Consider the following 24895-nt stretch of genomic DNA (forward strand, 5'->3'; position numbering starts at 1 on the left):
CCACCGTCAGCAGCTGGCTGCCGCCAGGGGCGCGCACGCACAAAACGCTTGCGCGCCCTGTGGCGACGGAGCTTGGAGGGGTCCCCTCTGCTTCCCCCGCCGTCGCCAGCAGTTCCCCTCGCTGCCCAGACACCCCCCTGAACTGGGCAGCGTCTCCCTAAAGCGGGGATGGGCAGGGAGACACTGCCTAGCCGCCGTGGTCCACCGTGATACTGGTACGCGCCTGTGCGTGAGACGCACCCGCCTCCCAGTCTCTATCGCCAGCGCTTGCCAGTGAAAGGCATCTGGCAAGCGCCGGCCAAAGATGGAGCCGGCTCCATCTGTAACATACAAGAGGCCCTTCTTATGAGAGCTACAACCTAGAGGCCAATTGGGTAATGCACTGGGGATTCCATGCCCATTGTCACCATTTGTCACTGTGATCCTGTACAGTTAGAAAGGCTCTGGCATCTTAGGTGCCCATACACTGAGCCGGTTTGATCCGATTTAGAAATCGTCCCATGTGCAGTCCCGTGCGCATCGGACCCAAGTTGGACCTGATGGCCGTCCAAACACCTGACCTGAGTCAGCCAATCAACGTCCAGCCAGTCATTTAAAAATATTCAGCAGCCGCATCCCGTAGCTACAAGCTCCAGCCTCCCAGCCGCCGCTCGGACGGACCCCGCTGCTCGCCACTACAATGAGCTGCATGCCCCCCGCCACCAACACCAGCTGTACGGACCTCGCTGCTCGCCACCGCATGTGATTTACTGCATGTAAAAATGGCAAATCAAGTGCCAGATCGCATGTGAGCCTCCCGGGGAGCTGCCAGTGGGGCTCTGGGCAAACTGGTCCGACTTCGGGGCCTTTACTCCCGACAGCCATACTGCACAGGTCTAGGCTTTATCAGAAGGTCGATGTTTGACCAAAGTCGCCTACCCTCCTGCATTCTGCAAGAGACTCCCTCTCCCACTCATTAGTCTACCAATCTCCCTCATGTCACCTAGCCCACATTACACTGTTACATCATAGTTACCTCCCCTCCTGCATTTTGTAGGAGACTCCCTGACATAGCAGCAATCTCCCTCTCTCCCTCATTAGTCTAGCAATCTCCCTCATTTCACCTAGTCCTTGCCCACATTACACTGTTACATCATAGTTACCTCCCCTCCTGCATTCTGTAGGAGACTCCCTGAAATAGCAGCAATCTCCCTCTCCCTCATGTCACCTAGCGCACATTACACTGTTAAATTTTTTGGGGAAAAGGGAATGAGAAACAGATACATTTACATTGAACCATCAGCACCATTTCCCAGCACTTCAGCAAGTATAGTAACTCTTACTAACTGCTTTGGGGATCATCTACATTTTACAAGATTCCTCTCAGATGTAGCAGTACACACCCACGCTTCTAGGTGCCACGTTCACAATCTCTTTTCACAATCTCTCCATATATGGAACTAGACACGCCCTTTGGGAGGAGCATGACACGCCCCCTCAATGGGGCGCTGTGCAAAATTCTACTACCAACTATAATCTCCTTGAAACTATGAAAAACTATGTGTTTGACCCATTTATGTTCAATTTGTACATAAGCAGCAGCTCAGAGACGCCTCCTGTAGGTGTCTCAATACAATCCCAGCAGCTGCAACATGCCTATATTTCGCCCAGCCGCTGCGGCGCCATTTGTACGCATCTTTGAATCAGGCCCTGTCTGCGCCGACGGCTGAGAGTAGACGTGGGAGTTGTGCGCAGTCTATAACGGCCATTAATAAACATAACTACTATAGATGAAAAGTGGAGATGATTTAAAATTATACTTGGATGAATCATGAGAGAGATGCTCCAGTCTGCCAGAAACCTGTACAGAAGGGTCAGAGGATCTGCATGAAAAATGTGTCAGCTTTTGATGAGTTTATTTTATTATGTTTCTAGATGCAAAAAAAGGAAAAAATCACATTAAAATAAAACCCAGCTGTGAAGGAACTCTAACACCTTTCATTTCGAGCAGCAGTGAGTCTGGAGGCAAACAAAGCATGACCCTATGGGAATGATGTGCGAGGGTGTATGTACAGATAGCTCAGAGTCACAGTCTATACGGAACGTGCACACCAGCCTGTTACATAGGACGAGATGCATTAGGGAAGGTATGTGTGTTGTGGAAGTGCGCTCATTGTCAGAGCGGCTTTGCGTATTTAGCAGAGCGAGGGTGGCTAACAAGAGACTGACGTAAGTGAGGAGAGAAGAGATGAGTGCGAGGACCTACAACTGCGGTTGGGTCAGATAACACGGAAGTCAGGAAAAGCAGCCTCGCTCCCTGGGGGCAGCCAGGTCTCTATGATGCTTCCACTGAAACACTGACACAAAGCAATCTGGGTTATCTCTGAAAGCTGCAAGCACTGGATGGCTTATTGTGAGGAAAATAATGGCGCGCCAATCTCCACATTTGCATGCAGGGGGATATGTACGCTTATACATCCACTCGCATGCATCCGTACTGGTGAAAAATCATTCGATGGCAGTGGCAAATGCAGGATTTTTAGAGGGGGGTTTTCAAATGTAATCCAATATCTCGCACTCTGCAGCACATAGGAGTAAGTACGGGGGTCTGGGGAGGGTAACAGCCCTGAATATTGGTCTTTTTATACACTGGATACTGTATGGAATACAGTATTAATATTCAACATTACAGATGGGCTGTTTCGAACATTTAAATAAGACAAGTGGTTAGGAAAAGGTTAAACATATCATAATAAATACACAAAAATACAAAAACCAGTACTGCACTTTCTAAGCTCACAATCTCCCACTTCATGGTAAGGCTCCTGTCTCTTCCTTCCAGTAAATCAGAGGTGGATCTAGACTTTTCTTCTAGGGGGGAGGTTTACTGTCTAATCTTGACCCCCCCCCCCCCCCCCCAAGTCCTGACTCCTCCTCCTTCCCAGTCCTAACTCCTCCCCAGACTTATGTCACATGGGCAACTGTGGGGAGGTCACCTACACCGTACACCGGAGACGGCGCTGCTGGAGAAGAGACAGAACTGCCTCGTCCTTTGCACAAGGTTAATCAGGCGGCAGCCTGTCTAATCCCCTGCCAGCAGCAGTCTCTTCGGAGAGGCGGGACGGTCTCTGCCCGGCTGGCACAGCACGGTGCTCTCTCGCTTCCCCCTGAAGGACCAAATGCTGGCACACATAGCAGGAGGGCTCGGTGTCCCCTCCGGCCCCGGTCAGCAGCCTCGCTGGGAGGGACGGGCAGTAGTAGTGGTGAATTACAACTTCCTGCCGCCCCGAGGGTCCCCATTCATTGCCGAGCCTGGGGAGAGGTGGGGTGTGACCCGCATGGTTAAGTGCGAGATCGGGAGCGGAGTGCGGTGGATCATGGGGAAGCAGAGAGTCCTGCACCGGCCGCACTCCCTGCTATTGAATGGTATAGAAGCTGCTGTCAGTTACTGGGAGACAGCACCACACACACTGGCCTGCCCCACCACCCTGTCATCAGAGGCACATCTAGAATTTTTCTAGGAGGGGCGACCTGCTGGCACTTGTAGTTCACCTGTATAAAGCAATGTTATGAATGACTGTTTTAACCCTATCAGGCCAGCATCCAAAGCCCTGGGACGCCAGTGACAGCCATGGTGCTCATGTTTCGGCCGCGGGACCTTATGTAAAAAATGTCCCCCGGCTGCGGCATGACACCGCTGGCTGTTGGAGCCCGGTGCTGGTTTCAAAATACGGGGGACCCCCAGATTTTTTGTCCGCCGTATTTTTGGAACTAGGACCAGTCCAAGAGGCTTGTTTCAGAAATATGGGGGACCCCTATGCTTTTTGTGCCCCGTATTTTAGGAACCAGGTCCAGCTCAATGAGCCCAGGGCTGGTTATGCTGAGGATGGGGGGACCCCACGCCAATTTTTTTAACATTTTTACACATTTTTTAAGACAAGACTATGCACAGATCTCAATGATCTGTACAGGGTTCTGGTCAATTCGCCTGTCAGAACCTGGTCTGCATGTGTGGCAAGTTTTAGACACATTTTCCCGAATTCGCATCTCATTATATATGCAATTTGTATACTTTTCAATGGGAAAACACCTGGATGCGAGTTACGGCGTTACTAAAAATCACACTTTCAGAATGTGCGCTTTTTGCCGTTTTCGCATCTCATTAAATATGCGAATTCGGGAAAAAGTGCCACTTCAGCTGTTTTTCCCTAAAAATCGCACAAATCACATTTTTCCGCATCTTATTAAATGTCACCCCATATGTTTACATTTGGATAATTGTTAACTCCCCTGACAACAATTAATTCGGATTTCTCTGGAAGGAATCCACGATACGTTGCAAGCCAATATGGCGTGGTCCCTTCTTTCTTTCTGTATGTCTATTGAACAACCAAACATAAACAAACCAACAATACAGTTAGGCATAACCAAGAGGACCACAGGGCCTATATAAGCCCAAACAATGAAATCAAGGAGGGAAAGTGTGGTCCCTTTAAATAAATCTAAATCTTGTTTTTTTTACAGATTGGCTAGAAGAGAAAATGTACTTGACAAGCTGAGCGGATCTGGCAGTGCAGCCCCTTGTGGATAGAGAGGCGGATTAGGTGAGCCAAACTGCTAACAATGCTCAAAATCAGCTCAAGTCTGGGTGTATGACAAAAACGCCACCACAGCGATGACAATCGTGTACTGAGGTCCCCGTAATATTATCCTAGGCCTCTGTGTAAGTTCCTTACAACCTATCTATATGTACTGTATGTTGAAGATTTCAGCTATGGATTAATTCAATTTAATCAGAAGGGTGTCAGCCTGTACACCTCTAGAGCTGTGTACACACGGAGCAATATGATCACTGGCAATATATTGCTCAGCAATCATATTGCTTTTGTTTTCCGTTTTCATCAGCGACCAGAGATGATCGCTGATGAAAATGACGCACTGCTGGGAGAAGAGGCAGGGGAAGTCGCTGGGCGGAGGAGCATGCTCCTCTGCCCAGCAACCAATAGGGGACTGAAACCGGGAGCACACAAATGGCGATTTATCGCTGGTGCACACTCCAATCACTGGCAATATGGACGCTCAGCAACCATATTGCCAGTGATTTTTTGCCCGTGTGTACACAGCTTTACTTATTTATCACTCCTGTGGGTGTCGTTTATTTCTGTAATATCCAAACAAATTTCCAGAAAATACCATTCATTTGCTAATAACTCCCAACGCATCAATCTACCTTATATATACAGAAAAGGTTGTTTTTTGTGTGTGTGTGTGTGTGCTTCAAACTCTTTTTTAGTATATAAATTTATACAATTCAGGATTAATTAAATTTATCAGCCAAGCTGTAACAAGCTACTTTATAGGCTTTCATGTCTCCTCCAGGCTGACCCACCTCCTCCCTGCAGCAGTACGCCCGCCTCCTCCACCCAGTCACACCTCTTCCTGACAACCCCACCTCTTCTAGACAGTCCCACCTCCTCTTCCTTCAGCAATACACTTGCCTCCTCCTGGCAGCCCCACCTCCTCCCTGCAGCTGTACGCCTGTCTCCTCCAGGCAGCCCCACCTCCTCCCTGCAGCTGTATGCCTGTCTCCTCCAGGCAGCCCCACCTCCTCTCTGCAGCTGTACGCCCTCCTCCTCCAGGCAGCCCCACCTCCTCCTGGCTAGCCCACCTCCTCCGTGCAGCAGCACGTCCGGCTCCTCTAGGCAGTCACACCTCCTCCTGACAGCCCTACCTCCTCCAGACAGTCCCACCTCCTTCCTTCAGCAGTACACCTGCCTCCTCCAGGCATCCCACCTCCTCCTGGCAGCCCCACCTCCTCCCTGCAGCAGTACACTCACCTCTTCCTGGAAGCCCCACCTCCTCCAGGACCATTCAGACTTAAACCCATTTGTCTATGTGGGCCAAAAGTCCCAGGAAAATTCCTGGTCAATACAAGGGGGCATTGACTCGGGATGTATTTGAGGATTGGTGCCTTTCAGACAAACGCGAAACCCAGTTAGTTTTCCCGAGTCCCAACAAAAAAACAGGACCTTGGTATTATTACCTATACCTACAGTATTCACCTACCAAGTTCTCAAATCGGATTAAAGTGCAAAGCAACGGGATGCGTATAAGTGGTTTTGTCAAAGTACATAGGACATAGCGCATTATATTGTATTGGCTGCCCTTCCACCCAAGGGTGCACCTAGCAATTCTAACATGTTGAGCTGTCCCTGAGCCCATTACCTAAATAGACCCTGAAGGCTGCCAGGCGACAAAGGAGTGGTATGGGGCACATGGCTACACATGCTCTTTAAAACTTGTATTGAAATGCCATGGGTGGCCCAGCTCCTTGATGGGCCTACCAGGCAAGCCCAGTATCAGGTAATGGGTTGTCTCCCCTCTCTGTGCCCCTTAAGGCCTGAGCCCTACCACATAGTGGCACGTGTGCACTTTGGACATATCTGTCCCAATATCTCATAGCTTGTGAGATGTTGGGACAGTCACTATAGATCAGGACCGGGTATATGGGCACCATCAGGTGGGCATCCTCACTTATGCCCAATACCTTGATATGGTCATAGAACATCTCAGTGCCCTGATATACAACAGTGATCCACCCTCCAGCAGTACATAACTTTTACCTGTCCAAGCGTAATTTCCACACCGCCAAGGAAGTCATCGTCTCTCGAGCCAATACTGCAATGTCCATGTATGTCATACGCCTCAAAACGCAGCTTCTGGACTTCTTCAAAATAATAATCCACAGTGAAGACTTTGGAGAAGACTGGATTAAGGTTGCTTTTAATTACTTCTGTCCGATCCACCTGCGGGAGAGGAAAAAGTTAAGACAGAAAGGATGGATTTATGTGTGATTGCCTCTAACATAGCCATCCCTGTATTACTGTGTGCATAAGGTCAATATACACATTATAGGAGGACTGCCTCTGTATACGTACATTATAGGAGGCCTGCCCCTGTATACACATTATAGGAGGCCTGCCCCTGTATATACACATTATAGGAGGCCTGCCCCTGTATATACACATTATAGGAGGCTGCCTCTGTATACGTACATTATAGAAGGCCTGCCTCTATATATACATATTATAGGAGGCTGCCTCTGTATATACACATTATAGGAGGCCTGCCCCTGTATATACACATTATAGGAGGCTGCCTCTGTATACGTACATTATAGAAGGCCTGCCCTGTATATACACATTATAGGAGGCTGCCTCTGTATATACACATTATAGGAGGCTGCCTCTGTATACGTACATTATAGAAGGCCTGCCCTGTATATACACATTATAGGAGGCTGCCTCTGTATATACACATTATAGGAGGCTGCCTCTGTATACGTACATTATAGAAGGCCTGCCCCTGTATACACATTATAGGAGGCTTGCCTCTATATATACACATTATAGGAGGCTGCCTCTGTATACGTACATTATAGAAGGCCTGCCCCTGTATACACATTATAGGAGGCCCGTCTCTGTATATACACATTATAGGAGGCCCGCCTCTGTATACACACATTATAGGAGGCCCGCCTCTGTATACACACATTATAGGAGGCCCGCCTCTGTATACACACATTATAGGAGGCCCGCCTCTGTATACACACATTATAGGAGGCTGCCTCTGTATACACACATTATAGAAGGCCTGCCCCTGTATACACATTATAGGAGGCCTGCCTCTGTATACACACATTATAGGAGGCTGCCTCTGTGACAGCCCACTGCAGTGGCCTGTCCCTTTGAGAGACTCCCGGCGCTGAAGGGGGTTAATCCATGTCCCCGTGAGTGTCCAGCTCCCTTTCACGTGAAGGGAGTCTGGTCTCACAGGGATTGGCCAGCTGGAAGCGCGCCAAGGAGAGGAGGAGGAGTGGGACTGACCTGAGGGGTTAAGAGCCGGAGGAAGAGGTGTGAAGGGAGAGACCTGCTGCCAGCGCGTGTAAACGGGAGACACAGACGCTGAAGAAAAACTGACAGCCTGCGCCCAGCCGGAAGAAGAGGGAGAGAGAGAGACGGCGCATCGCAAGCCACGCTCCCGGCGGTGATTGACAGCGGGGAGGACGGAGGTGCCCGCCCGGACGAAGCTGTGACCCCCGCTGACCCCAGAGGGAGATCCGAACAGCGGCAAGAGGACAGCGGCAGAAGGCACTGGAGGAAGCGGCTGACTGCGCACAGACTGAGCCGGCATCCCAGAGCAGCCCCCCGCGGTGATGGACATCTAGAGCCCCGGCCAGCAGCAGGACCACGCAGATTAAAGAGCCCAGCAGATCGAGACTGGCAGGAGCCAGCAGCGGCACCAGTATTGCAGGTACCCTCTCCTCTCCCTTGCTTGACCTCTGCCCGACCACCTGCACCAGCCCCAGGACCCCATCACTGACACCCTGCTTCACACCACCCAGGAGCCTGTTACCCCACAGGGAGGGCTGCCAAAAAGGGCCTAAGGACCCCCCATACCGCCCTGCTATTCGGAGGCCAGCTAAAGGGGATTTGCTACTGTTCCTGTCCCCACCGTTAGTGCCATTGATCCTATTGCAGTGCCACTTGCCTTAAGGCCATTTGTGGCAGTACTAGCAGGGAGTTGCCCAGGAAGCGGGGACTCGCCTGTACCCCAAAAAGGGGATTGTTATTTTGTTCCTTACCCTGAGGAGTTACCGGCGTGGGACCTTTATTTGAATTTAGGGACACTGACTGACATCCGAGACTGTAATGTATATGTAAGGAATAGGGTGCCCTCTGGTGGACGTCCCTTATTGAAGCAGTTCAGCATCCTTTTGTAATATCTATCTTTATTACAGCTCTTTTATTTCTAGTTTAATTGTCGCATTATTCTAACTGTCATTATCATTGTTGTCATTTTATGTGTCATTTCTTAGCCCTACGGTGCCGTGGGGAGACTTGCTCATGACCAAAGCAGTCTGTCCTTTAATACGGACTGAGGTGGTCATTGGTGCTTAGTCTGTTTTGCAGCGATATTTATTTATTCATTCATTTGTGCCGATATTACTGTAAGGGTGATGTTGTTATATTTCATTGAGCAAAGCGCAGCAACCGTGCATTATTTTTTCCATTTAATAAATATCAGTTGCTGCTAGCTGTGGTTGTTTTGTGCTTTCTTCGGTGGGTTCTCTCCTGGGTGTTCCATCCCCTGCCACAGGTGTGTCCTCATCAGCAGAAAGGGCCGTGAAGACTCCAGAGTGTACAGCCGTCGTCTGATCCAGGTACGCTCTCATCTAATCGTATACAGGGGCGTCTACCACAACTTGGCGTCTACGAACAGGATTGTCAAAGACCCCTGTAAACGGCGAAGATGCTACAGCCACAGAACGCAGCGGACGCGGAAGACCAACAGCAGGTCGACCAACAACAGCTCGACCAGCAACAAGCTAACCAGCAACAGCCAGCAGAGCAAGTCCAAGGCAGGAGAAGGCTGCCAGACACACCGACGACTCCGGCAGCTCAAATCACCATGCCCTACTTCTTCGGGGCACCGTGGGTGCCAAAATATTCAGGAGACTCCCGCACGCCTGGAACCGTCTCCTTCAGAGAGTTCAAGGAGGGGTTAATGCACACATTCCTGATGTACAACCCCAGTGAAGAACAGAAGGCGGGAATGGTGATTGGACAGCTAAAAGGGGCAGCGCAACGAGAGGTCCGGTCATGGTCGGCGGAAGAAAGGAAGTCAGCCGACGGGATATTGAAGAAGCTGGGCGGCATCTTCAACGCACAATCGGCCGCAGAGTTGAAACGGCGACTATATGCCAGGAAACAACAGCCGCAAGAGACCCTGCGGGACTTCGCCATAGGACTGCAGGAAGCGATGCGGGCCATTCAAGCGAGAACCCCACAAGACGTGACCCCAGTAGATGAGACGCTGATCGACATTTTTATTGAAGGAGCCAGAGGAGAGGCAATCAGGTCACAGCTGAGGATGTGGAGGCGACAGAAACCTGACTGTACCTTCCCAGAATTCAAAGAAACCACCCTGACCATCCTGGGGTTGAACCAAAATGTCGATGAGGAAGGTGGAGCGGCGTCATCAGAAATGGAGGATGATGAGATGGAGCCAGTCCAGTTCTTCCCAAGACCCGAACCCAAAAAGACCAGGCCCACAGTGACCCAGCAAGTCCAAGCGTCCCCGAACCAAATGGAAACCCTCACCACGGCAGTCACAGAAATGATGAGAGAACTACGGGACATGCGAAGGGAACAGAATGAAGCTCGCCAAGGAGGATGGCAACGGGACTCAGGCGGAAGAGGCAGGCGACAGTGGGACACCCCACGAAGGCCGGGCAGGCGCCCCACAGACCAGTTCGATGCCCAAGGAAGACCCATTTGCCGCCAATGCAAACTCAGCGGGCATGTCGAACGAGAGTGCGGCCAACAGCCTTTAAACGACTCAACCCCGAGGCCAGGGACCGACCCTCGGGAGGAGCCTCGCCAGTAGGTCCGCCAACTCAAGAGTGGTGGCCGCGATTCGTTGGCAGGTGCCCCCACTTGAAGATAAAGGTGAACGGAGTGGAAATGGCAGCTCTCTTGGATACCGGGTCCCAGGTGACAACGATACAACTTGGTGCGTTTCAACGCTACTGGAAAGAGGAGGAGATAGTGTCACCCCCGACCCCGTGGCTCAGTCTACTGGCCAGTAACGGACAACCCATTGAGTTCAGCGGCTACTGGGAAGCAGATATCAACGTGGGAGAGGCGCGACTGGAACGTCAAGGCTGCTTGATCACGTCCACCTGCAACGAGCACTTACCCCCGGTCATCATGGGAATGAACGTCCTGAAGAATTGCCCAGATGAACTGGTGGAAGCCCTCCGGATCGAGATGCAGGCTGCCGCCCCGGAAGAACGAAGAGCTATGCAGCAGACAGTGCGCCTGATCGAAGGGCACAAGCACTTCGCCAATTCACAGGGAGAAGTGGGCAAGGCGAGGGTCACCGATCGGCAACCCATCCTTCTGCGGCCCAATGCCGAACATGTGATCTGGTGCAAGGCTAGGATTGGGCCAGGTGGGCGAGACTATGACGCTGTCATCGAACCATGCGACCTCGAGGGACAACAGCCGTTTGCCGTAGCCAGGACGCTAGCAAGAGTGGAGCGTGGGAGAGTCCCCGTCCGCGTGCTGAACCCGCACAGCTACCCCGTGCGGCTGTTCCGACACTGCACAGTGGCGAACGTGGTCCTGGTCGATTTCCAGGATATCCTGGGAGAAGCCTTGCCGAAAGACCAACCAGGAGTGGTGGTGGGTCAGTCGAGCCTGATCACAACTGAGACCGCGTGGTGGAAGGAGATACAGGTTGGCGATTCCAACACCCCCGCAGAACAGCGTGAGGGCGTCCTCCAGGTCGTCTGTCGGAATGCCAGCGCGTTCAGCCAACACCCAGCCGACTTCGGACGTGCGGAAGGGGTACAGCACCATATTCCCACCGGATCCAGTCCACCCATCAAGGAGAGACACCGGCCGCTTCCACCGGCCATGTACCAGCCCGTGAGGACTATGCTGGGAGAGATGCAGGAAGCAGGGGTAATCAAGGAGAGTCACAGCCCATGGGCCGCCCCGCTGGTCATAGTCAAAAAGAAGGACGGCAGCCTCCGCTTCTGTGTGGACTACAGGAAGCTAAATGCAGTCACCCACAAGGACGCGTACCCTCTGCCCAGGATCGAAGAGTCGCTGACGGCCCTGAAGACTGCCGTCTACTTCTCCACCTTAGATCTGACCAGCGGATACTGGCAAATCCCGATGGCCCCCGAAGACCGGGAAAAAACGGCGTTCACCACTCCCATGGGCCTCTTCGAATTTGACCGGATGCCCTTTGGGCTGTGCAACGCCCCGGCTACGTTTCAAAGGGTCATGGAACACTGCTTAGGCCACCGGAACTTCGAGATGGTCCTCCTGTATCTGGATGACGTCATCATCTTCTCCAAGACGTATGAGGACCATCTGAAGAACCTAGAAGAAGTCTTCGTCCAGCTGACACGATGTGGCCTGAAGCTGAAGCCGTCCAAGTGTCACCTCCTGAAACCTGAAGTGCAGTACCTCGGGCACATAGTCAGTGCTGAAGGAGTGAAGCCGGACCCCGAGAAGATCTGTGCGGTTCGGGACTGGCCAGCACCCAGGACGGTCAAGGACGTGCGGAGCTTCTTGGGGTTCGTGGGATACTACCGTCGCTTCATCGAACACTTCGCCAAGGTGGCCGCGCCCCTCCATGAACTCCTCCGTGGCAAGTCGGGCCAAGAGAGACGGAGTACGTCTACAGTTCCTTGGGCGAGTGAACACCAGGCCGCCTTTGACCAGCTTAAGCGGGCTCTGCTCGAGGCGCCCCTCCTGGCCTATCCGGACTATGAGAAGCCTTTCCGGGTCTACACCGACGCCAGCCACCGAGGCCTGGGAGCTGTGCTGTCTCAAGTCCAGGATGGTAGGGAGCGGGTGATTGCCTATGCCAGCAGAGGCCTTCGGAAGACCGAGCGGAACAGCGAGAACTATTCCACCTTCAAGCTCGAGCTACTCGCCTTGATCTGGGCAGTGACGGAGAAATTCAAGAACTATCTGGTTGCCACTCCCTTCGAGATAGTCACCGACAACAACCCACTGGCCCACCTGTCAACGGCTCGCCTGGGAGCACTGGAGCAGAGGTGGATGGCACGGTTAGCCAACTTCCGTTACACTGTGGTTTACCGGAGTGGAAAATCCAACGGCAACGCAGACGCCCTGTCCCGCCTACCCACCGAAGACCTCGAAGAAGAGAGATACGATCAGTCTGAAGATGTCGAGACCCCGGTGTTCGGGAAGCCAAAAGACCACCGAATTGTTGCCACCTCCGACCCTGTAGTGGCCAACGTGGAAGCTTCCCCCGAGCCGCAGCCAAACGACCAATTGGGATTTGATTGGAGGCAGGTACAAGCGAAGAGTTTGGTGATCAAAGACCTGAGAGATCTCCTTCACCAGCAGAAGCAACTCACCAAAGCACAGAGGGACAAGGCCGACCCTGAACTGGTCAAACTTCTGCGACACCGGGACCGCTTAACTCTCCAACAGGGCCTTGTCGTGCGCACCAGCTTGGATCCTGGGACCCATCAACCCGTCCACCAAATCGTAGTACCAAGAGAACAAGCCAATTTCCTCCTCATCGCCTACCATAACCAGTCTGGCCACTTTGGCACCCAGAAGACAGAGGCCACCTTGCGGAAGCGATACTTCTGGGTCGGGATGCGTGCTGACATTGAGAGGTGGTGTCGGGACTGTGTGAACTGCAATTTGAAGCGCCCAGTCGAATTGTCCCAGAGGGATCCATTGCACCCGATTACAAGCAGCCGACCCTGTGAACTTGTAGTATTAGATCACGTCAAGTTGGAACCCACCCCCAGCGGTTTCCAGTACGCCCTCACAATTGTGGACCATTACAGCCATTTCCTGGTAGTGGTCCCAGCTCGTGACCTGACTGCTAGGACCACAGCTGAGCTGTTTATGAAACATTTCGTCCTCCAGTACGGATACCCCGACCGAATCTTGACAGACCAGGGCCCAGCGTTCGAGTCCCAGCTCTTCCACGAATTGTGTCACCTGTACGGATGTCGGAAGCTGAGGACCACGGCCTATCATCCCCAGGGGAACGGCCTCTGCGAGAGGGCCAATCAGACCGTGATTGGAATGCTGCGAAGCCTCTCTGCCGAGAACCGGGCCCAGTGGCCCCGCCTTCTTCCAGGCTTGGCCTATTTATACAACAACACCGAGCACTGTTCAACTGGGTTCACGCCCTTCTTTCTGATGTTCGGGCGGCAGGGCAAGCTGCCTCAAGATATGGAACTGGCCCCTGAACTGGACGAGCCCAGTCTCCCATCCATTGAATGGGTGCAGGAACACCGGCACCGCATCGAGACAGCCCGGCAGGTTGTTGCAAAACGCCTGGAAGTGGTTCATGCCCGTCAAGAACGGAATTACAATGCAGATGCTCGACCCGTACCACTACAAGTCGGCGACAAGGTGTGGAAGAAGAAAAATCGTCGGATCAGCAAGCTGGATGCAATGTGGGAAGATACGCCATACACCCTCGTGACAGTCCCATCAGGCGAGTCATACACCTACCAAGTCCAGGCGAAAGACGGTCGAATCACCACTGTACCCCGTGACCAGCTGAAACTGTGCACCAGCCCAGAAGAAACCTCCGACCGGCAGGAGATGGAGAGCCCTGTGGCGGGGGAGTGGGATCCCTGGGGTGGTATACCACGTGATGACCCGTTCAATCTGCTAATGTTCTTGGGAAATGCTGTTCCCAATCTCAGGGTCAGGAGCGTCGCTCCAGAGTTGTCAGTAGATGAACCTATTGTTGCGGAACCAAATCCTGTGCCAAATGTTGAAATGGTTGCTCACGCAGAAATTGCACCAGATGTAATCGGTGTCAGGAGGTCAGAACGCAGTACCAGAGGCGTTCTGCCCTCGCGCTACCGAGTATAACTTTACTTTGTTTGCTGAACGAATATATATTTCATATGTTTTCTTCTTTACTGTTACTTGTTTATACGGGACTTTGAAAGGACTTTATTCTGGACTCACTGTCCCCGTTTTGTTGCGTGCGGACACGCATTGTTCCAGCAGGGGGATGTGTGACAGCCCACTGCAGTGGCCTGTCCCTTTGAGAGACTCCCGGCGCTGAAGGGGGTTAATCCATGTCCCCGTGAGTGTCCAGCTCCCTTTCACGTGAAGGGAGTCTGGTCTCACAGGGATTGGCCAGCTGGAAGCGCGCCAAGGAGAGGAGGAGGAGTGGGACTGACCTGAGGGGTTAAGAGCCGGAGGAAGAGGTGTGAAGGGAGAGACCTGCTGCCAGCGCGTGTAAACGGGAGACACAGACGCTGAAGAAAAACTGACAGCCTGCGCCCAGCCGGAAGAAGAGGGAGAGAGAGAGACGGCGCATCGCAAGCCACGCTCCCGGCGGTGATTGACAGCGGGGAGGACGGAGGTGCCCGCCCGGACGAAGCTGTGACCCCCGCTGACCCCAGAGGGAGATCCGAACAGCGGCAAGAGGACAGCGGCAGAAGGCACTGGAGGAAGCGGCTGACTGCGCACAGACTGAGCCGGCATCCCAGAGCAGCCCCCCGCGGTGATGGACATCTAGAGCCCCGGCCAGCAGCAGGACCACGCAGATTAAAGAGCCCAGCAGATCGAGACTGGCAGGAGCCAGCAGCGGCACCAGTATTGCAGGTACCCTCTCCTCTCCCTTGCTTGACCTCTGCCCGACCACCTGCACCAGCCCCAGGACCCCATCACTGACACCCTGCTTCACACCACCCAGGAGCCTGTTACCCCACAGGGAGGGCTGCCAAAAAGGGCCTAAGGACCCCCCATACCGCCCTGCTATTCGGAGGCCAGCTAAAGGGGATTTGCTACTGTTCCTGTCCCCACCGTTAGTGCCATTGATCCTATTGCAGTGCCACTTGCCTTAAGGCCATTTGTGGCAGTACTAGCAGGGAGTTGCCCAGGAAGCGGGGACTCGCCTGTACCCCAAAAAGGGGATTGTTATTTTGTTCCTTACCCTGAGGAGTTACCGGCGTGGGACCTTTATTTGAATTTAGGGACACTGACTGACATCCGAGACTGTAATGTATATGTAAGGAATAGGGTGCCCTCTGGTGGACGTCCCTTATTGAAGCAGTTCAGCATCCTTTTGTAATATCTATCTTTATTACAGCTCTTTTATTTCTAGTTTAATTGTCGCATTATTCTAACTGTCATTATCATTGTTGTCATTTTATGTGTCATTTCTTAGCCCTACGGTGCCGTGGGGAGACTTGCTCATGACCAAAGCAGTCTGTCCTTTAATACGGACTGAGGTGGTCATTGGTGCTTAGTCTGTTTTGCAGCGATATTTATTTATTCATTCATTTGTGCCGATATTACTGTAAGGGTGATGTTGTTATATTTCATTGAGCAAAGCGCAGCAACCGTGCATTATTTTTTCCATTTAATAAATATCAGTTGCTGCTAGCTGTGGTTGTTTTGTGCTTTCTTCGGTGGGTTCTCTCCTGGGTGTTCCATCCCCTGCCACAGGTGTGTCCTCATCAGCAGAAAGGGCCGTGAAGACTCCAGAGTGTACAGCCGTCGTCTGATCCAGGTACGCTCTCATCTAATCGTATACAGGGGCGTCTACCACACCTCTGTATACACACATTATAGGAGGCCCGCCTCTGTATACACACATTATAGGAGACTGCCCCTGTATACACACATTATAGGAGGCCCGCCTCTGTATACACACATTATAGGAGGCCCGCCTCTGTATACATACATTATAGGAGGCCCGCCTCTGTATAAACACATTATAGGAGGCCTGCCTCTGTATACACACATTATAGGAGGCCTGCCTCTGTATACACACATTATAGGAGGCCCGCCTCTGTATACACACATTATAGGAGGCCCGCCTCTGTAATGCCATAGCTGCCTACCCTCTTGCATTCTGCAGGAGTCTCCCTGATATAGCAGCAATCTCCCTCTCTCCCTCATTGGTCTAGCAATCTCCCTCATTTCACCTATCCCACATTACACTGTTACATTTTAGGGGAATAAAAGGATTGAAAGACAGATACATTAACATTGAATTACAAGCATCATTTCCTAGCACTTTAGCGAGTATAGTCGTTTTTAATTTCTGCTTTGGAGCTAATCTACATTTGGATATAATTAATTTTAAAAGATTCTAAGTGCCACGTTCACAATCTCTTTTCACAATCTCTCCATATATGGAAGTAGACACGCCCCTTTGGGTGGAGCATGTCACGCCCCCTTAATGGGGCACAGTGCAAACTTCTACTACCAACTATATCACTATTGAAAACAAGCTGAAACATTTGGGGTAATTCAGACCTGCTCGCTAGGCTGCATATATGCGTATAGTCTAGGGAGCAGGTAAATGCCGCCTGCCGAACGCACACCTACCCCGCCGCCCGAATCCCTGCGCTACGATGTGACGGATGTGTACACTTACACATCCGCTCGCATGTGTCCGCACAGAGGGGAAATCATCGATGGTTACTCACCATCAAATGATTTCTCCTCTGTACACAAAAAAAAGGAAGCCTATACTTACTTCTCTGATGGAAGCTTCCCGACAGATTCGCGGCGGGCGCTGACGTCATGTGACATCATCCATCCGCAACAAGCAAGCAGGGGCAAGCCTGCGTTCGCCCAGCGTTTCGATGGGTGCGCCCACCACTTTTGTGGGCATGTCCATGAAATGCTGGGCACACCCCACCATCGGAGACAGGGACGACTTTAAACCTATACGGACAGGTCTGAATCAGTTGGCGTAACTATAGCACCGCAGCCCCCGCCACTGCAGGGGGGCGCTGTGCATGTGGGAGCGCCGGGGGCTGCGGTGCTATAGTTACACCCCCCCCCCCCCAATCCCCCGCAGACTTACCTATCTCGCTGGTCCCGGCGGCTCCGTTCTTCTGCTGAGGACCACCACAAAATGGCCGCCCCCATATAGCACACAGTTCTCTGAAACTGTCTGCTGTATGGGGGCGGCCATTTTGTGGTGTTCCTCAGCAGAAGAAGAACGGAGCCGCCGGGACCAGCGCTATAGGTAAGGCTGCAGGGGATTGGGGGGGGGGGGGTTTGCATGGGCGGCTGGGGATTGGGGGTGCTTGGCGGGGCGGCGGGGGGGCGCCCAAAACTTAGTTACGCCACTGTGACCTGGGATTGATGTAGTGTGGCCCAGACAAATCAGAACCCTTGCGACTATGTGGAACCTAATTGTCAAACACCTATCTACATCTCTACAGACTCCACAACATGAGGGGGGGGGGGGGGGGAATATGAGGAATATAAGAACAAAATAAAATCAACCAGGGAAAGCGGCTCATCCAAAATCAATGTTTTATTTTCACCAGAATCCAGACGAGAGTTATGAAATACATTAACAAGGTGCTCAAATCACAGGGGAAATTGCAGCCTGGTTTACTCTCAACCTAACTGACTGATTGGATCCTTTCACCCCAGCGACTCAGATCTCATCACACGGAATTACTAAGAGCGCGGAATCAGCGCTTCATTTACCACCTGCAATACAAACAGGACTTTCTCATTTACAGTCATATCCTATTAACCCTGGAAAGACTTCAGTCTTCTAGGCAAGGACAATTCAACATTCCACTGGGTTCCTATTTTCCTATAATGCCACCGGTGCACGGTTATCTTTCTGCTCTCAATACTATACTACCCAGATGCTTCACACAGAGCTAAACTGGCAATGGTGACCTCTGCGTGATGTCATGGTCTCATCGGGGGCAGTGGCTGTCACAGAACACGGTGCCTTCCTATTACAGCAATGTCTGCACACTTCTGCCTCCCATTGCAACCCCTCCCTCATCATCCCTTACTTCCGCCTACTCTTCTCCCTTCACAATTCTACCCTATGACCCTACAGCCAAGAATCCAACCTAAGCATGACCCAGAAACCCAGGTCCATAGCCACGTGGCTTCTTCCCAAAATATTCCATGTCATCTACCAAATACCTGTGATCTATGTACTCGGAAACAGGTGCGGATTATCAGAGAGACAGTGTCTAGAAAGACAGACAATCGGTCGACCCCAAAATTTTGACAATCAATAGGTCGACTGGGTCAAGAGGTCACCATTAAAAATGGAGACCGGTAAAAAGATTGCTATGAGTTTAAATTCTTTTGGTGTCAATGTCGAAAACTGTCAACATGAACCCCCACTTAGTGTAAAGTGTACCCTCGCATGGTTCGGGCTCGGTGACTTGCTATGCTCAGCACACTATTGTATTCTTCCGTAATGCCGACATAGATATTGACGTAAGAACAAGGTGGTTTAAAAGAAAAAATCCTGAAAAACTCACGTCGAACTTGTCATTTGTCTACCTCTTTATATGTCAACCTTTTGACCCTGTCTACCTTTTTAATGTCACCTAGCCCACATTACACTGTTAATTTTTTGGGGGAAAAAGGAATGAGAGACAGATACATTTACATTGTATCATCAAAACCATTTCCCAGCACTTTACCATGTATAGTATCTCTTACTAACTGCTTTGGGGCTCATCTACATTTGTATAGAAGTCATTTTAGTCATTTTAAAAGATTCCTCTAAGATGTAGCAGTAACGGGAATGGCTAGTAGCAAACCAACACAAGCATACCAAAACCCGGACCGTACCACCCATTTCAACCCTGTCTGGGATGTATGCCACTGACATTAGCACAATCAGTGGCACATACCTGCAATCATGCAATTTTCCTGCTGACTTCCTACATAACCCCCCTCTCTGCCCAAGGCCAGGGGACTGGGCACTTGAAGCTGACAAACAGTGAACTTTGTTTACCTGGGGTCTGATCATACCTTTTCCTACAATTAACCCCAAATATCGGGCCTCCGCTAGCCCCACAGCACATTTTTCAGGATTAGTAAACCCTGCTTTCCTAAGAGAATCAAGAATGGCCTGGACCTTGATCAGATGGCTCCAGTCAGTACTAAAGACCACAATATCATCTAGGTAGGCAGCTGTATACTTTTTGTGAGGCTTTAAAATCTTGTCCATCGCACTCTGATATGTAGCTGGCGCACCTTGTGACCCAACCGGCTTCCTTATATACTGAAAGAGGCCATCTGGGGTGGAGAAGGCAGTTTTCTACTTTGCGCCTTCCGACAATGGAATTTGCCAGTAGCCTTTGGTGATGTCTAGTGGTAATGTACCTCGCTGGCCCTAACCTTTCAATCAGTTCATTGACTCCAGGTATTGGGTAGGATTCACATTTGGGGAGTTCATTCAGCCTGCGGAAGTCATTACAGTACCGCCAGGTCCCATTTGGCTTTGGGACTAATATTATGGGGCTGGATCACCCACTCTTAGACTCCTCAATAACCCCCAAAGCTAACATTCTTTTAATCTCTTCAGGGACAACCAGTGGCGTAGCTACGTTTTGGGCGCCCCCCGCCATTAGGGGGGGTGCCCCCCCCCCGTCGCCGCCCCGCCGAGCACCCCTACCCTGCCGCCCATGCAAACCCCCCCTCAATCCCCCGCAGACTTACCAATAGCGCTGGTCCCGGCGGCTCCGTTCTTCTGCTGAGGACCACCTGAAAATGGCCGCCCCCATACAGCAGACAGTTTCAGAGAACTGTGTGCTATATGGGGGCGGCCATTTTCTGGTGGTCCTCAGCAGAAGAACGGAGCCGCCGGGACCAGCGCTATAGTAAGTCTGCAAGGGATTGAGGGGGGGGGTTTAACTATAGCACCGCAGCCCCCGGCGCCCCCACATGCACAGCGCCCCCCCCCCCCCCCCCCCCCCCCCGCGGTGGCGGGGGCTGCGGTGCTATAGTTACGCCGCTGGGGACAATTTGTCTCCTGGCCTCATGCATTCTGTACGGCTTAACGTTTACCTTGACATGGTGTTCAGTGACTATGTCATGCTGAATTACATCAGTAGTTCCTGGAAGGTCAGAGAAAATATCCCTATTACCCTGCAAAAACTCCCTTGTCTCCTGTTTTTGGGAGTTTGAGAGAGCTTCGCCTATGGTAATTTTGTCCATATCTGAGTGGGACTTCGGACGTGACTCTGGGGTAGCTACCAGTGACTATCCTGCCAAGCCTTGATTAGATTTATGTGGTACAGCTGTATTGGTTTTCTTTTACCAGGCTGGTGTATCTTATAATTTACCTCACTAACCTTTTCCACCACTTAAAAAGGGCCATCACAAGCATACCAAAACCTGGACTGTACCACCCATTTCAACCCTGATTGGGATTTATGACACTGACATTAGCAGTCTCAGTGGCACATACCTGCCATCATGCAATTTTCCTGCTGACTTCCTACAATATATATATGTATATGTAGTCCAGATAGGCAGCTCACCTGGTAATGACGGTTACTGGCTCCAGTGCCCTCCAAAAGAACCCGACAGGGTCAATATGTAATGTATAGCACACAGCGGCACTCAGAAATAAACAGGCAAAGAAACGCAGGTTGCTGTCCGGACATCAACCTGCGTTTCTTTGCCTGTTTATTTCTGAGTGCCGCCGTGTGCTATACACTATATATATATATATATATATATATATATATATATATATAACATATGAATGTTATGTTGGTGTGCTCTGGTGTAATTTAGAAGAAGCATAGAAGATGTGTAGGTTTAAGATTCAGTATCTAGAGACATGTAAATGCTGCAGAGAATGCTCTGTTCGATGTAACTTTCATCTTTACAGAACGAAGGCCACGAGGAGCATTGCATACGCTTATTTGCGCTATTACTATATATAAGTCAGGAGGGCGTGGCAGGAGCGCTATCAGTTCTGCAGTGTTGGCGAGGACACCAACATGTGTCTATAAATAGGTATCAGGCTGGAACTCCCTTAGTGCTGTGATGTAATTCCCCAAATCCCAGTAATGTGAGTTTTTCTTTACAGTCTCCTCGATGTAAAAATAATTGCTTATAAGATGGATCTACGCTGCCGGAAATTGAAGTCTACAACAACAAAACAGATACTGGAAACAAACTAACAAAACACCATTGTATAGCTCCAAATACATATAATTATATCTTGCAACTATCATCTGCCTGTATGATGCCTTTCTTTGTTGTTGTTGTTGTTGTTGTGTGTGTGTGTGTTGTGTGTGTGTGTCATAGTAGCCTCCCCTCCTGCATTCTGCAGGAGACTCCCTGAAATAGCAACAATCTCCCTCTCTCGCAATCTCACTCATGTCACCTAGCCCACATTACACTGTTTTATTTTATCCTAATGTATGAAAGTCTTGTTTCTGGAGCAGACTGTGTGAACATGTATGTGGTTAATATCCCAGTGCTCAGAATCCCAACAGTACTAGGGCTCGTGTTAGGCACTTGGGGGAAGATTAGGGTATGGCTCAGGAAGGAATGGGTTACAATTAGGATCCGAGAGGGGTTGGTAAGGGTTAGGCTCCAGGAGGGGTGGGCCAGACTTAGTATCTGGGAGGGGTCAATTAGGGACAGGCTCTGGGAGGGGTGGGCCAGAGTTAGTATCTGGGAGGGGTGGGTTAGGGTCAGCCTCTGCGAAGGGTGGGTTAAAGTTAGGCTCCGGGAGGGGTGGGCTACAACTAGTATCTGGGAGGGGTGGGTTAGGGTCAGGCTCTGGGAGGGGTGGGCTAGAGCTAGTATCTGGGAGGGGTGGGTTAGGGTCAGGCTCTGGGAGGGGTGGGCTAGAACTAGTATCTGGGAGGGGTGGGTTAGGGTCAGGCTCTTGGAGGGGTGGGCTAGAGCTAGTATCTGGGAGGGGTTTGGTAGAGGTAGTATCTGGGAGGGGTGGGTTAGGGTCAGGCTCTGGGAGGGGTGTGCTATAGGTAGTATCTTGGAGGGGTGGGCTAGAGGTAGTATCTGGTATGGGTGGGCTAGGATCAGGCTCCGGAAGGGGTGGGTTAGAGTCAATCTGTAAGTATACCTACCTTCTCCTTAACCTCCCCTCCCATTCTAAAGAATGTGCATCCGCTCTCAGCCAATCAATGGCCACTCATTCTTTTGAATTAAATGTTTTTTCAAATCTCGCTCGCCGCTCACTGCCTGCTGCTCGGAGGCCGGACCTGCAGATAGATGTGTACCAGCGCTAGCACGCATCCATGGATGGAATCAAACCCAATACTTTGCAAGCACTAAAAAGCACCCGCCATGTGCGCTGATGGGTCCGATTCCAATTTATCTTATGTTCTGCACATCCTACCTCCGACTCGTATCGGATTGGATGTCATACATATGTAATTTGGGCTGATTTCACCCAATGTCTCAGACCGGTATGCAGAAATAGTGCCCAAATCGCACAGTGCGGCCTTAAGTGCCTAACTCTCCCTCCCTACAACTTAACCCTAACCTTCCCCCCCTCCACTACCTAACTCTAAGCCCCACCTAGTGCCTGACCTTCCCTCCCTACAACATAACCCTAACCTTCCCCCCTCCACTACCTAACTCTAAGCCCCACCTAGTGCCTGACCTTCCCTCCCCGGTCTAACCATAACTGATATTGCTCTGGGGGACAAACATGTCACATCTGGCCAAACTGAGAGATAATAGGAAGACGTACGTCCCTTTTAAATAGGGATACGGTCATTGGATCTACACTATGTTGGTCAACAAGCATTGGGTCTACACCGTTAGGTTGACATGGGGATAGGCCGACATGGTTCTAGGTCGACATGGGTTTAGGTTGGCACAAGCATTAGGTCAACAGTGTCTAGGTTGACAGTCAAAAGGTCGACATGGGTTTTCACAGTTTTTTTGAGCCGTCATGTGCCGACAGGCGGTATTTCATGCCCTACCATCCACTAGGGCGTGGTGGGAGAATAAAATAGTGCCCGAAGCATCGTGAGCGATGCGAGGGCATGCGGTGCACTGGAAACTGTGTCCATGTCAACTGTGTCGGCATTCGGGTAAAAAAAATAGTGAAACACCCAATGTTGACCTTTTGACTATCGACCTAGACACTGTTGACCTAATGCCTGTGTCGACCTAATGACCTGTCGACCTAAACCCATGTTGACCTAGACCCATGTCGACCAAGACCCATGTCCACCTAACAGTGTTGACCTAATGCTTGTCGACAAACATGCTGTAGACCAAACGATCCCAACCCTTTAAATCGCAGAGTTAAAATAATGTTGCCTGGTGTTTGTGGGCTACAAGCAAAAGCAGACAGTATTTCCTCTGCATGCAATCCTAAAATTGCATTACCACCTCTCATATTGCTGTACAATCCGGCGGAAATATTAGTATTTGTCATAAAGCCGCCCAGTAGGTGCACAATCCTGATTAGCGTGGTTGTTATAATAGCAGTAATTACAGCAATTCCTCAGAGTTACAGTGTCGGGGACAGTATTTATATTCATTTTATTTGCTCTGGAACATTAGAAGAGACAACGTTGGTAATGTGTGTGTTATGCTGTACACCCAGACTGTTATTAGCATCAGGAGAATGGCAGATCTCTCAGCTAATCAGCAGCTCTGGCCCATTAGAGGTCCATCTGCTAATTACTGTACCTTCATTGTTTCATTTATTTTTATTTAGGCTCATGAGCAATTACCCTGGAACATTACAGTGGAGCAGGAATTATTACTGTAATACTTCTTACTTACATAATGGAACGTGCGGGACTCATTTATAATGGTCGGAGGAGCTGCACAGCAGTTGTCTCTGTGCTGTCATTCACCTACATAGCCGACAATGGTTATGGTATAAAGGCCCTATATCAGGGGTAGGCAAGTCATTTTTAACGGAGTCCGGATATTTCTAATTATTTTGATCGAGGTCCACAAAATCAAATATCTATTGTAATTAATAACAAGGTTTTATTTTTGGTGCTGAAACTTATACTAGAAGAAGGAGAGTTGGGCTGAAGCGCTGCCTTGGTGCGATTAAATAGAATGAATGAGAGAAAAGAGAGTGTGTTTGGTGCATAAAATGTTTTATTTGGAAATGACAATATACAAATAATTGGCATTAGTTGGTATATAAGGTGCAAAAATGTTCGGTGGGATGGTCCCACCGAACATTATTGCACCTTATATACCAACTAATGCCAATTATTTATTTATCTATTGTCATTTCCAAATAAAACATTTTATGCACCAAACACACTCTCTTTTCTCTCACTCATTCTATTTAATCGCACCAAGGCAGCGCTTCAGCCCAACTCTCCTTCTTCTTGTATGACCCAAAGGGGGCACGGGACACCCCTTAGGCTAAGCAGAGGGGAGCGCAGTATACCCACCAGTAACACTGAAACTTATACTAAAATGAAGTATAAATTTCAGCACCAAAATAATCTAGAGGGGGTGGCCGGACTTTGTAGCCTGGGATCTACTATTTGTACTCTTACTTACTGGTAACTGATGACAAAAAAAACCTGCCACATAAAAGCTCACTC

At 50.6% G+C, this 24895-nt stretch overlaps 1 protein-coding gene across 2 annotated transcripts in view; it reads right to left on the reverse strand.

The window, feature by feature from the left end:
• Positions 1–24895, reverse strand: part of CPNE7 (copine 7) — a 107175-nt gene that overhangs the window by 33455 nt on the left and 48825 nt on the right. For both annotated transcript variants that reach the window (XM_083165281.1, XM_083165280.1), the window contains one exon: positions 6603–6785. In XM_083165281.1, coding sequence (XP_083021407.1) covers positions 6603–6785 — 183 coding nt within the window. The remainder of the gene's footprint in view (positions 1–6602; positions 6786–24895) is intronic.

The sequence above is a fragment of the Crinia signifera genome, chromosome 11 (assembly GCF_055691185.1).
Source record: "Crinia signifera chromosome 11, ASM5569118v1, whole genome shotgun sequence".
NCBI classification, from domain to species: Eukaryota; Metazoa; Chordata; class Amphibia; order Anura; family Myobatrachidae; genus Crinia; species Crinia signifera.